General features: G+C 38.1%; 1 protein-coding gene across 3 annotated transcripts in view; it reads left to right on the forward strand.

Annotated features, from left to right (window-relative positions):
- LMO7 (LIM domain 7) overlaps positions 1–14,886 on the forward strand; it is a 128,081-nt gene that overhangs the window by 32,736 nt on the left and 80,459 nt on the right. For all 3 annotated transcript variants that reach the window (XM_057424038.1, XM_057424039.1, XM_057424040.1), the window contains exons 2-3: positions 2,947–3,017; positions 6,330–6,399. In XM_057424038.1, coding sequence (XP_057280021.1) covers positions 2,947–3,017; positions 6,330–6,399 — 141 coding nt within the window. The remainder of the gene's footprint in view (positions 1–2,946; positions 3,018–6,329; positions 6,400–14,886) is intronic.

Consider the following 14,886-nt stretch of genomic DNA (forward strand, 5'->3'; position numbering starts at 1 on the left):
GAAAAATTGTCCAAAATCAAGTATGCCTTTTACATAAGAGTACCACACCCAGTATAACCAGTTTCAATGAATAAACAGTGACTCACAAATAGTAGACATTGTTTGAAGATGTAATATCTCTGGTTGGGATTTACTTTGTCTTAGTCAGGTTCTTAAAAGTCAGGGAACTCTCAGCCAGTCTATGGCTTCCCATTTTGATGGGTTTTTTTTGATACCTAGATCTTATGCAGGCTGTAATAGTTACAGCTGAGCTTGATGCCTCACAGTGAGTATGAGCTGGATGAAAGTGCATGCTGAAAGAAGTCCTCCCTCTCTGTACAAAAGGAGGTTTTAAAATTGAGTGCTTACTTTTATGACCTCAAGAAATTCAAGGTGTTGTGCAACTTGAGAAGTGTTTCAGTTTCAAGCAACCAGTGTTAAATTGTTCCTTGAGAATACTTCTTAACTACTTAATTATTAGTTATCCTTTAAAAGTCAATATTAATGAAACCTAACTTGGCAGTACCGATGCTTTTATTTTAGTGTCAACAAACCACATAGTCACCAAAATCTGTGGGTCACAAGATTGGTTTTCCAGCTCCATCCTTTATATCAAATCAGTGGCTGCACAAATAACTTAGTCCAAATGCTTCCAGTGTGATGTCCTCTAATTTTATTTTAAGAGGTCTGCAAATGTAATAGTAGCATTTACAACCTTGTAGTCCAGTTGGGTTCTCTTGTGGTTCAAGGATGGCTTGTAGTTACTTGAGGTCATGTGCTGAAAGACTTTGTAGCAGTCAAAAAGGTTCCACACAGGCACATGCTTCTTGACTTCTTGAGAATAATTTCTGAGGAGTGACCTCCTTAGCTACATGCTGCAGTTCTAGGCTTTTTTTGGGGGGGAGGATGGGCCCAACTCTGTAGGTACAGGAAACATCTTGCTATCTGTTGAATGCATGACTTACAAGTAAACTGTCTGTATAAACCTAAATGCTTGGACTGTGTAGTCCTGCAGGTATCAGCACCAACTCCAGAATGAGAATGACTTTTCGACTCTCAGAATTGATTGGGGTTTGAAATGTTGCCATAAAACTAGACCCCAGTCCTACAGCTTCTATTACAGTACAATTCTGCTGTATGACATGCAGACTTCAAGCTTTTAGCTTGTAGAATGAAGGGTTTAATTTATAACCCATATCCCCTATTACCTAGGAAACACAAATATTTATGTTAAAACTTTCAGAGCTGTTATGTTACATTGACTAGTTTCCTCAAAATTACTATCACTGAATATATGAATTTAAAAGCAAAAGGCCATATTTTGAAATGAGGGTAATTTTCAGATGCTGTATTTTTAAGTGATTCTTGAAAATCATATTGCTGAGATGCAACATCTACTCTTCTGTTAGAGTGTTGTTACAGGAATATTGTATAAAACACAGTTCTCCCAGGGGGATCAGTATCAGCCTTTGTTGTTGTTTAACAGTGATTTGTTTTCTTTTCTCTCCCTGAATTTTGATTTATTTTTTTTCTCACCTTGAGTTGGTGTACTATCCTTTTTTTCTCTGTTTGTTAAATCCTAGAAAAAAAAAAAAGCCCAAACCTTAAACCCAACAGAAGATTTTTGTAACATCTAATTTTGTCCTCAATAGGGAGATGGCAGTTACAGCTTTTGAATTAAAAGATAACCTACCTTAAAACTATGAAGTTACAGTATTTCTACTGTTAGTATACATGCCTTTTGCAATTTGAAAAGAATAACAAGATGGTAATGTAATAGCTCCTTAAAGAGCTACATCCTCTCCTTTTGCTCTTTTACCAGGCACAGCTCATTTGTTTCGCTACTAATTTCTTTAATTACTGTGGTAATCAGTAGCTTTGGTCTGGATGCATGCAGGTTCCACAGCACCTTAAATTGTGTGCCTGTAGTCCTGGGCAGTGTCGGGGATGGTTAAGATCCCCAAAGAGAGGTTTGTAATTAGTTGGTGACTGAACCCAATGACCTCTAAGTTTGAATAAATGCTCTTCCTAGTGTTTGGTTTCTATGCCCAACTGGGATAAACCCCTCTTTTGGACTGTTTTAGGAATATTGGCCCTTTTTCTAACTTGTCTGTGGGTTACTAATCTGGGTGTTTAGAATAAAACTGCCAAATTTGGTCCCTTCAAGAGACATGGGTAATGTAGTAGGAAGAATCCAAGTGAGTTTAGACGTGTGCGGGGTGCTGTGTTGGTGGTCTCGTTTGAGATGGAGTTAATGCCATGAGCAAAATTTTTTTTCGTGTTGGAGAACGACTTTGCTGAATACATGTAGGCAATGCTTTTGACATTGGGTACCATGTCTTTTATAAGACATTATTCTTGTTCACTGCTTTTCACTTTGAATAGTCCCATTAGCGTAGTCCTAGCGCTTGCCAAGTAATGGGAATTGGTGTGCACGTGGTAATACAGACTTGCCCGAGTGGTTTCTTAGTCACATTGCCTTAGGTGCAAGTGGCAGGAATAAAACCCAAACCAAGCCAAACCAAAAAAAAAACCCAAACAACCCTATTAAAATACTTTTGTGCTGGATATGCGTATACGTGCTGTAACATGAAGTAGGAGATAAAAGACTCTTCTCTCTTTTTCACTTATGCTTCAAATTTATTTTATGTTTTTCAGTTTGGCTTCTATTGCTTTAGGAAATGACAAGTATTCCCACAGCATGTAGCTGAAGATTGATTTACACAGGGGGAAACTACTTGAAGATGTTTGATCTGACTTTTTTTGAGGCATAAAGAACTATGTTTTGAATACTTTTTTCTTTTGAAATTAGTATGAGAAAATAACAGTATGAACTAAGTGTTGAATTGAAAAGTTTTGTTGGTTTGTTTTTTGGTTTTTTTTTTGTTTGTTTTCAGTACTTAGATTCTCTGGCTACTCCTGATCTTGTGTGCATGTCCAATTAACTCTCAATTCTTATTTTTATAGACAGTTACTGGGAAAAGCTTTGGAACCAAAGACTTTCGAGCAGCTCTGGAAAATGGAGTCCTGCTGTGCGAGTGAGTATTGACTTACCTATATAAAAATCCTTCAGGCTAGCATGAGTTGTCAGCTTTCAATCCTGGCCTCAGACGAAGTACCCAAAGTATTTTGTAATAAGTAATTTATTTTTTCTTTTAATACCGGTTGTTTACCCTGGGAAGGAAGAACAGCTTTCACATGTTCTCTTTCTAGATACACATGTTCCATGTGTTGTCCCACACACTCCTTTATGTGTTACTGTGAGGATTGTGCTGATCCCCTGTCCAGTTGATTGGTTTTATTGGTCATAATTCTCATTGTATCACTGGGCTTTATGATAGTCTTGTGCAAGGTGGTGTGGCTATGCCTGGGATCAAAGCACTCACCTCTACATACCCACTGGTGTTGTTTTGGTTTAGGTTTTTCTCCTCAATCTCCACTCCCTTGAAATAAAAAATTGTAAACACTTGTGTTCTGGATCTAAAATTCTGAAAACTACCTATTCCTACCAGAGGTCTTTTTACACTTAAAGAAATTCTTTTTTTTCTTTACATTTCTGATTTGAACCTTACAAAACTGTAAGTTTAAGATAACAATCAGGCATATGTTTGTTACTTAATAATATTGCTCTTATGGTTCCATCCAAGTATCTCAATAATGTAGAATGTATTAAATGTCATTTGGCATACTTTATAAAAGCATACTTCAAAACCAATGCAAAAAGCAAACCGAACACTCTAGGATGATAAAAGTAAAGGGACTGGGTCTCAGCATAACATAGAAAATATGTCACGTGTGTGAACATGCAGTCCAGGTTTCAGTACTTTCTGGACGGACTTACCCATTGCTTTCAGCAGCAAACTCTGACTTCATCTGTTTTTTGAGTGCTTTCTCTGAAATGCTTCCTTGAGCTTATATGTTATAGGCTTGGCAGTAATGGGACTTGTCTGGTTTCGTTGCTAGATTGAGTCAGAGGTGTAGTATGTCCACTTGCCAGGTCTCTTCCATATATTTGTAACTGGTTTTGTACTTACTGGAACTGGTTTCCAGGACTGAAAGTGGTGCTAATCCCTTAGTATTTTAAGGAATGGCAGTTGTAAATGTCATTTAGAACACTAGTGTGAGAGAAATCTTGTTAGAGAACTACCTGGGTCATTTAAAAAAATCTCAAATCTCAGAGCAGCTCTTAAAAGAAAAAATTCAGACTTTTCTTTTTTTACTATTAAAATAACCGAAGCAAATGCAAAAGGGCAACATTAGTGCATTTTCCCTACTGTGAATATAATTGTGTTTTCCTGTCCTTGACTTTTTTTTTCCTTTGGGCCCTTTGTCCACCTAGTCTGTCTTGCTAGTTGCCTTTCCTAGTTACTCAAGTCCCTATATCACAATGATAATTTTGGATGATGTTGCAGAAATGGATGCTGTATTTCCGTTACTTGTGTAATGAAATGTTAACTAGACTGGATGTGGTAATAAAAATAACTTATACTTTTAATAAAAATGTATTTCTTCAGGTATGTATTTAGTGGGACGTGTGTATTGTATTCAGCTATAATTTTTAAACAGAGTCTTTAAGAACTGGCAACGGACTGATACATTCTAATCCCCTGATAACTTCATTGTTGACACTTATTTGGCAAAGGAATAAAAGCCTCCATCTGCCAAATGCAAATCAGTTAAATTTATCTGTAATTAATAGCCATATGCAAGAAAAACATCCTGTAATTCCTTCAGCTGAGCAGCTTGCCTTAGGAGACACACAACTTTCTTTAAAGAAATGGTGCCTCATTATGTTGCACTAAATCATATAGCTGTCCTCCTGTGTCATAATTTTAAATTTGATGTACCTGAAGTACAAGGAGAAGTGATTTTCATAGAAATTCTGGGGAAACAGAAAAGAACAAGATGGGAAAGATTTTCAGATGTCCAATTTTCACCAAAGGCAATAGAGTACAACATCATTGCGGCAACTAGACATGACATTGTCCATTTTTCCTTGGTTCACCTGTGATATGACTAATTTAGTGTCCATGGCTATATTATCTCTGGAGGTGGTGTATTTTATTTAAACAGCAAATATGCATTTTGAAGATTAAAAAAGGGGGGGGACACACCCTCCCACATAATTTTTTGTTTTAATTTCACCTGAACAGATCACTCTTTTTTTTAATAAATTATTAAATATATTGTGCTTACTAAATAACTCAGTCAATGAAGTTGAAAAATCTCAGGACCTGTAGCCATTATTCTTCTTTTGCAGATATTTCTATCCTCCATTCCAGTGTATCTAGGTAAACTCTGTTCTTTGTGTTTGCTTTCCAAATACATTTGCTGCTTGAGCAAAAAATGTTTTTTTCCCATGTAAAGTTACACACGTTAGGTCCTGGGTCTGCATTGATGTGGGCAGATCACAAAACCTTTCTGAACCTTTGTGGGCTAAAGGATCTAGCCAGACGAGCAACAACAAGAAGAGCGAGCAAGTCTAAAATCCTTAAAGGTATGCAGGAAGACAAAGTCTCCAGGGTGTCCTGAGGTCCCTGTTCTCTGCTGATGCTCTGGTCTAACATGTAATTTGAGGAACCACAGTATTTCCCTACCTGCATGACTGAAAACCTGGGTATAAAGGTGCAACAAATCCTATGCCTCATCCTCATCTCAGGACAAGGTGTGCATTTGGACTTCTGTATTCAAAAGTGAGTCTGTCCTCTCTTCTCAGATTAGGTATGGAGATTATATAAAGTAAGAATGATATGAGGCACAACCTTTTCTGGCTGAGACCGAAAATGATTTGCATGTGTAAATTGTATATGCCCAAAATGATTGTTGCACACAGACTGGGCTTGATAGCATTATGAAAACTGAATTGATTTCTTATATGTACATGAATATCAGTGCTTTCACACTGAGCTCTGAAAATTAGTATTCTGATACATTTTTGACATCACCTGCATCAGAACTTTTATGTGAAGTAAATGTTTAAATTGGAACTATGAGTCTGATTAGCATCACCACCCATGCAGTAGAAACACAGATCCATTTCTGCCTACACCTACCCAGGCATTTTCTTTTCTGTTTCACTTTGCCACTCTGGGGTTTTTGTGTGTATGTGGCATATCCCATTTTTGCTTCTGCAGTCTGCCGTTCCTTGTCACTTTTTGGAAAACTGATTTTAAAAAAGAAAAACAACAAACACAAACCCATAACTAGGGGGTATTAATAGGTTCAGATTTATTTGGTTCAAATCATGTAACTTACGACTATATGCAAAGTATTTCTTAATAAGCATTTTATGCTCATGCTCAAATAAAGTTGATTTATGTGACAGAAAATCATATGACTTCTTTTTTTAGTTTGATTAACAAGATCAAACCTGGCATTGTTAAGAAGATCAATCGCCTGTCAACTCCAATAGCTGGCTTGGTAAGTAATGGCATCAAATATAATATCTGGGGTATGGCACCATCATTTTAATGAGCGCTCTCTTGCTTATTGTTCTTATATGGTCTTGTTACAAAAGCCTACTAAGTTTTCAAAGTTTTAGCTTCATTTCCATTTTTGTTTAAAACTGTATCATTAATATGTTGTCTTAGACTGCAGATTCTGTGATTTGGGTCTGTAACTTTAATTACCTTGTTGCTGCGTGAAGCTGCATCATCCCCAGATGTATGAAGCACTGATGGCTCCGGTGCACAAGCCTATCTAGCGTTACTTGTCTCTCTTTAAAGACTTGTCTCTCTTGTTTATGTTCATAAGCCACTTCAGGTGTCTCTTTATTAGGAAATGGTCAGATTAGGAAATGTTCTGTGTAACTGAAGTATTTTTAGAATGTGCTTCTCCCCACCCACAGCAAAGCTTAGGTTGCATTAAAATAACTCTGATGATGCAACAATCTCACTTCAGGCTTCATTTGAGGGAATTGCCAGTGTTTTGGCTATAAACCACATTGATGGGGGAGAGGGAGGAGATACATATAACCATTTTCACAGGAAATTTAGATTTCCAGTGTGCTGTTTGGCAAACTTGCTGGCTAGAGGCTGTAGGAGAAATTTTGTAACCATTTAGCATCAGAAACCTTTTTGTGCAAAAATAATGCAACGAATTTTTGTATTTCTCCCCCCACCACATCCGAAAGCCTTTTTGTCTATTCATGTCACTAGGATATCTAGGCCATTTAGTCTTTTCCTGAGAACTACTGGTCCCATCTTAAAAGACCCAAGGTGAACAGGGACATACATGATTTCTGTAACAAACGGAGGATCTCGCTTTATGGTAAACATGCAGTCTTAACATTAGGGAAAGTTACCTAATGTCTTAATATGAGTAGAATGCAAAGCATTGCTGGATACTTTTATTGTTGGTTCAATCCATTAGAACATAAAAACCCGTCTGTTTTTGCTGGTCAACTTCTCATTAGAGAATAAGTGTAATCAACTAAGCTGGAGGTTGGGTTAACTTGCCATATATCATTGCACAAGCTGAGAATGTGTATTTCCACATCAAATGAATGTAGAAAGTGTTAGTTTCTTTTGTCCCAGAAAAGCTGAGGGTATTAGGCTTGTGAATAATGAGTGCTGCACATTCTTTTCCTGTGAGGTATTGTAGAAATAATTCAAATGAAACCAAAATCATTCTGGGAGGACAGCACAGTTTATTCTATAAGCAGTTTGGTTGCCTAAGTGGCTTCTGAAGTAGCCATTTGATCCAATCCAGAAAGCCCTAGGCTAGATTTCATTTCTGTGGTGACATAAGTGTTGTCTTGAATCATAACTGCAAGAACTCTGTGGTTTAATGCCTTTTTTTGGTTGTTTCCACATGCAGAAGTTTGGAGTATTCATTAGGTGTGTCGTTTATATCTTACTTGTAGTGTATTACTGTTCCTTCAAGTTGTTTCTCGTCTTCACAAGTCTTCAAAAATAAAGGGGAAGAGAGGTGAATTATTCTCATAAACCAAGATCATCCAGTAATATTGTTGTTAAAATACCACTTGAATATGGTAATTGAGAATGCTGATGTTTTGTGTTAACCTGTGAAAAAGGTTTCTGATAAGTACTTCAGATTCAGAAGATCATGATTATGAGGGCCATAATGGGAGGGTTTCAGAGGATGGTGTTTACAATGGCAGTATTGTGAGGGAAAATGCATTTTCCCAGACTTGAGAGGAACAGGCTCAGCTACCCCAGATTTGAAAAGCCCAGCTTTCATCCTGGCACGTAAAACTCAAACTAAAAATGATCGGGTTTTGCATTTATAGAAAAGCAAGCATTGATACTTGACAAGCTTGGGATACTGCAGCTGATGAACCAAAGGATTTTGAGATGGAAAGATCTTGAGAAGGACTTATCTGGGAGGCTTGCTTGCCGTGTTATGGAAATATTTTCATTGCTTGTAAGTTGCTTCTCCCACGGATCTGTTTCTAGAGTGTTTTGTGTGGCTTCATGTGTATACTTTTGTGGCTCTCGCTTCTGCTGATTTCAGTGTCTTTCAGTATTGCAGTAATTATTGCTCATCACCAAGCCTTTATAAGACTTAGAAATAACTGTTGGTAGGGGGGATTCTTTTTCTTTTCTTCCCCTCCCCCCCTACCCCCAAGGATGAACAGATGCTGCAATTTGAATTTGGGTCTTGCAAATCCTGTAATCAGAACATCATGATTTTGCTTAAAGTTCTTGGGGCGTGGTGGAAATAAAATGATTGTTTACCAGAAGTAAACCCAAAGAAAACCTGGTTCTCAATAAATACGGACTCTTCAGCTTGAGTCCCAGCGTATGAGATGGTTAGACAATTTGGATATAATCACATGAGGGGGAGGACTTCGTGGTCTGACAACATCTTTTCCAACAAGGCTCTGCTGAGCATTCGTGGAGGTGCATCTCTGGCTGCAGTGCAGTTTTTTCCCCAGAAACCTCGTGTTTCCAGCTCAGTTGGCTGAACACAAAAAATCATAAACTGTGATGGAAGTTATAAGACATCACAAGACAGTGGGAAGATGAATGAGTTTTGTATACTACATGCAAGCTCACCATATCTGTCAGAATAATATATTGCTTATTTCTCAGGAGGAGTAACTTTATGTTCTGTAGCAAGGCAAACTTTTAGTTATAGTAAGTTTCCAGCTGAGCCCAGGTGGTGAAGCAAATTTGGAGTTAGAATCAGTATCTCCTTTGGAGAGTGGTAGCTGATGGGAGTCTTGCCTTGCAGCGTACCAATTTGGTCTTCTAAGGCCATCTATCTTTCCTTGCATCTCCGGTAAGGTGAAAGTGCAGTGCTTTGCTCTGTGGCTGGGAAACATTACATCAGAGGCCTGAGGGGTGAGGTCAAACCACAGGACAGAGTAGAAAGCCATTGGGTTTTTCGAATTGTAAGTTAAATACCATTAGTGATAATTATTTTTTTTAAGTCGGTACTTGATTTCAAACAAGCAGAGATGTTGCTAACTCTGTCTCTATGTGAGTGCTGGATGAATATTAGCACCAAATGTCATATACATCAAGTTCTTCAGCTTTGCCAGAGAGGGATTTTTTTTGTGTGAACTTTTGGTTCCCTTTCACACAAGAGAATAAAACTGCACATTTCTAGGCAGTCCCAGGTTTGAACATAGGCATCTGAAATACAGTAGAATGGGATGTTGTTTTGTTTTGTTCTAGTGGGGAATTAAGGTTTCTTTAGGATAAAGGAACAGTTTTCCAGGCAGGATTTTTCAAACACTTTATTTTTCTGGTTCACCAAGGCTCAACATGCCCTTCTGAAAAGTGCTATTCAAGCATCTTTCCCTCTCTTTAATGCAATCTAATGTAACATCGCTACATTCTATAATTTACTTATTTAATGTATCAGAATGTATTGGTTCCACTTACATCGAGACAGTGAAGGAGAGCTACTTTGTTACAGAGGTCATTGGTGTGTGCCTCCTAAATGGGGAAAGTAGGGAATAATAAAGGTAAGAAGGGAGACATGGAAGAAAGCTATACTAAAATGAAAAGGGAGATAAAGACAGGGCTGGGTAAGATTAAAAATGTTGCCATTAAAAATATTTTTCTAAGCCTTTGTGCCTAACACTTTGCAAACTGTGGAACCGCCCTGGTACTTCCTTACCTCTTGTCATCAAGTGAAGCTGGCAGAAGTTTCCTTTTCTGTGGGAAAGTTTTCTTGACAGGTTTGTTTGTTTTTTTTGTTGTTTTGTTTTTTTTTTGATGCAGGAGAATTTTGACATTTTGACTTTCTTATAGGACACTTATAAAACAATTTTTCAGGTAAAATCCACACTTGCAAAGTGAAGATTTTATGTTTTATTTAGGACTTAACTTCAAAGTTCCTTTTCTAGGTTGCTTGGAATCAAATTAGATGTGTTTTCCACTTAAATTTTAAAACATGACAATATTAATATGAGAGGTTTTGTTTTAATTAAAAAAAAAGAATTATTTTCAAAGTATATTTAATTGTGAAGTTCATTTCTTCATGCTGAAAATCCTGACTATATATTTTCTCCTGCTGTTCACCTCCTTCTGCTTAGTGTAGCCATGATATTGGTTCATGCTTTGTTTTCTTCCATTTTGTATTTTTTAAATTATTTGAATTTTTAAGTATTAATCTTCTGCTCTGTGAATTTGACTAGTGTAGGCTACATTAGTAATATTAACAGTAGCTCTTGGAAAAAGAGAGTATCTCCTTTCTATCCCTCATGAAAAATGAGGAAGCACAAATACACAAATACATGGACTAATTTACATAAAAGCTACAGTTGCTTGCTTTGCTGTGAAACACCAGAAGACAAAGGCTCAAACCTGGATGGAATTGTTAATAGTGCAGCAACTAACAGTGTGCAGAAATGCTGATTAAAAAATAGCCTCATAAATGCTGGTCAAGAGCTGACTAGTGGGCCGATAACCATTTGACATATTCTGTTTGCTAGTCTGATGTTCTCTTTTTGTAGCAATGAGGGAGTAATACTAAATGATGTAAACCTTCTGAAGGTTTTGAAGAGTACCAGAACACATGAAAGATGGGAACAGACTTTTTAGCAGGGTCTGTTGCGATAGGGCAAGAGGTGATGATTTTACACTAAAAGAGGGGAGATTCAGGATGGATGTAATGGGGACTATGTTTTTTTTACGTAATGGATTTTAGTGAAATTTTGTTAGTGCAATAAAAAATGCAATTGGAAATTAGCACGTGACTTTCTGTTGTAAAATTCAGAAGTTTCAGTTGATGTTACTTCATATTTCTAAGCAGATTTTCCTTCAAATTTGGGAACACAATGGGCACGCAAACTGTGGAATGAAAATCCTGATTAAAAAAAAACAAAAAAAAACAGAAAAACCCCAAACAATGTTATGACTTTTTTTGGTCTTTGCAAAGTTATGGAGCATTTCAGAAACTCGATCATTATGGCTAAAATATTAAGAAAAGTCTTGCCTTTTATATAAAAAGTTTTAAAAATGTTACGTCTTGGAGTACTTTGCAAAGAGTGCTTTGACATGGTTTCAGCTCTACAGTTGAAAATAACAGAGCATGGGTAGAGGGAGTTTTAGTGGCTTTTCCAAGGTCAGTCGGTAAGTTGGAGTATGGTAGGGGTTGACTCTCTGTCCAGTGCACTCACAAACTATACCGCAAAAAAAAAAAAAAAAATCAGACTTTTCTGGTTTTTTTTATGAGGACCTAAAGCTATAAATGAGCAAATGTCAGGAGCAATGCAAGTCCTGATAGGAATGTATGTGGAACTATAAATCACTTCTAATACCCTTTCTGCTGTCTTATGGGAAAGAGGAATGTGGCTCATATGGAAATACCCCTATTAGACAATTAAGAAAAGAGGATTGTGTGCTAGAAAGGAAGTATGGTTATTAATAGTTAGAGATGACATTGTTCTGTAGTCTTTCAGTGCCTGATAGTGGGAGTATGTAATCTCAGCAGTGATTTACTGATGTTTTGTGGCCTTCTGCTTGACAACATATGGTACATTTCAGCCTTAGCTCTCAATTTCCTTTAATTGTTTTCTGTTGCTGCCTAACCACTTTGAAATGTAGGGTGTGGGGAAAGAGGAGGTTGATGCAAACTCTTTGTGACATTTTTAGTAGCTGCTCAGGACTTCAATCAGGCAGAATGAAACCCAGACACTGGATTGAACTTGACAGGTTTTGGGTGGGAGATGATGAAATTAAATGTATGGAGGAGACACAAGTGGGAAGAAATTATGTCGGTACAGACCCCAAGAAATGAAGGTTCAGCTGCTTGCCCTGGTCTCTTGTCAGGGGACAGTCAGTGCTGTGCCTGTTGGTTCATCTCTGTAAATCAAAAGTAGTATTTTGGGGAGGCTTTAAATGAGAGAATTTCTTCCAGACTGGTGCTTCCAGCATGTTACTGGGATGAGATGTCAAAATGTTAATTAATTAATTTAAAAATGCTTATAAACTAACTGTAAAGCAATAGGACGGGCAGCGAGAACTTTCTAAAGTGGAAATTTTTCATCTCTCCTCTTGCTATGAAGCAAAGCTATGAGAAAGTATGACCTTTTTTGCCTCAACTTGCCAGCACTTAACAAAATACGTAAATATGGTTGCCAAACAAACTGCAAAAAGTTTCCATTTCTCAACTCAATCAGCTGTTGTCTGTATGCTATTTTTATTTCCTTAAATAACTGATGACTCTTTCTGTGTTTGTAAAGAAACATTCCTTCTTAACTGGGAAAGAAATGCCAACCCCGTAGAACAGGTACACACCTTAAATCATACTTGTGACATTTATAATCTCTTTGCTCCTGCCTTTGCCAAGGAAGTGCAGTTTTGAGATTTCTTGCGGCAGTTGGTCTTTATCTGTGTTAAATCTTCCTGAGCTGGACGCTACAGTGACTGGTTTGTCAGATATTCATTGGTGTGTGGTGCTTAAATTTTGTGGCAATTTCCAAAGAAAGTAGATGTTAATTGCAGCAGTGATAACTTTTTCTGTGCTTTGAGTGCTGGAGCTGTACAGCTGTGTTACTGGCTCTTCTGTTTGGTATCAAATCCTTATACAACATCTTTTAACAGCCGTCTGAGCACCTCCATGCCTGCATGCCTGTGTTGAATCACCCTCCTCCAGTGATGTGTGTAAAAAAGCAATTAAATACAATGCCAATACCAAATGCGGGGCGCTGAGCTGCTGCTTTCTCCGGGGCATGAGGGCAGGGAGCAACATGAGTTAGCCTGGAACTAATGCAGGAGCTCAGATGGGCATCAAGGCAGACCATCTCTGAACCTGTTCATTGATCTGGGTGTGCTGGCAGAGTTTCCCTTCAGCACAGGATAAGCCTGTATTAGGGCAGCAGAGATTAAATACAGCAGAAGGACCAGAGCAAAGATTAAATACAATAGTATTAGGCTACTCTGCTTGAGATGCAAAACATTTCTGGCTCTTGAAGGAAGCATAGTTAGAAGAAACATACCAATTCTCTTTTAGGAAGACTGAAATACTAAATCATAGTCTAAAAATCAGGGACTATGTGACTTGAGGACCTGAGGCAACTTGCTCTGTTTCAAGCCCTGTTTGTGGAGGGACTGAATTTCATCTGTATCAAATTGTTGACCTGTGTGTGCAAAACAGAAAAACTTGTATATATAGGGGCAGGAGGAGAGGGTGGAAGGTGCCAAAACTTTGTGTTTCAAGAACAAGAGTTCTTTACTTCTTTCATTACTCATTAGGCTTCAGGGGAGTTTCACCTTTAAGTGGATTACTGTCATTCCAGTTCTGTGTAGTGGGGTGACTTGGCACTAGAGTATTTAACATGGTTTGCTTGTAAAGTCTGTTTTGTATAAACTATTTGAGGTGAAAAGCAGATCACTTGATTTTTTTTTTTTTTTTTTTTCTTGACTTTGACTAGAATCCAACTAACTGGTGGGAAAGTTAAGGCTTGTCTGAACACAGAAATAGCCTGGGATGGTTATTCCATATTGGCTTTCCAAGCCTGTATGTTCTTTGCAGTAAGAATGCCTGCAAGGAGTGACCTAAAGTAGCTTTGTCCGGCCCAAAATGGGATGAAGCTGTGAAGGACAGAGAGCTCTCCTGACCTGCAAGGCTTGTCAGCCCAGGGTGCCCATGTGCTGTACTTTTGCTCTTGTCTTTTCCAGCTGGCCTTATTTGGTAGCACCAACATCCCAGAAACACACCTGTGGTTTACAACCTGATACTCACTCTTAACAGTAAAAGCCTTATTTGGTACATATTGTTGCTGTAATATACATGGCTATAATGTCATAGCAAAGGTTATGCTATAGCTGGGTAAAAGACAGAGGCCTGAGAGGAATTTCAAGTCGTTGAGGACAGTTGGTCCCTTGCTCTGTTGAACACCTTGAAAGCTGTCAACTTGGAAGTCTTGTTTCAAAAATACCCCGTTAATTCCTGTTGTGTGTTTCCCTTAATCCCATCACTCCTGTTGGAAGGAAACTGTTGAGCTCAGTGCTGCAAGAGGTTGCAGGCAATGAGATGAGCTGAGCAGAGAGGTCTTCTGCTGGCCACTACATATGGTGGTGGGCAGTGCCAGGAGCTGAGGAACAAACGCTGGGGAAGATCCTTCAGTACACACACTGGCCTTACAGAGGTCTGTAACTGGCTGTTGTCATTGCAGGTAGAATTGGGGTTTGGGGGGTGGATGGCCCTTTTTGTTCGAAACCAGAATAGTTCTTATCTAATGCTGCTTCAGAACGTGTTTTCCATAATGGCTGAACTCTGACACTCATGAATTGCAGTGGTGAAGGGGAATATTCCTCCTTCTGGCTGATTTAAAGTTTCAATACTGGAAGCACTAAGATAATGAGAACGTTTATGCAAAAAGTTTCATTCCTGCATTCTGGCAGGAGGAGCACCTGTTTTTTGAGAGGAAATCTGGAAGTGAATCGTTAAAACAGTTGGTGTCTGTAATCATGTGTAGAGCTGGGG

The sequence above is a fragment of the Pezoporus wallicus genome, unplaced genomic scaffold, assembly GCF_028554395.1.
Source record: "Pezoporus wallicus isolate ANWC-B61680 ecotype Strahan unplaced genomic scaffold, APGP_CSIRO_Pwel_v1 contig_16, whole genome shotgun sequence".
In the NCBI taxonomy this organism is placed as follows: Eukaryota; Metazoa; Chordata; class Aves; order Psittaciformes; family Psittacidae; genus Pezoporus; species Pezoporus wallicus.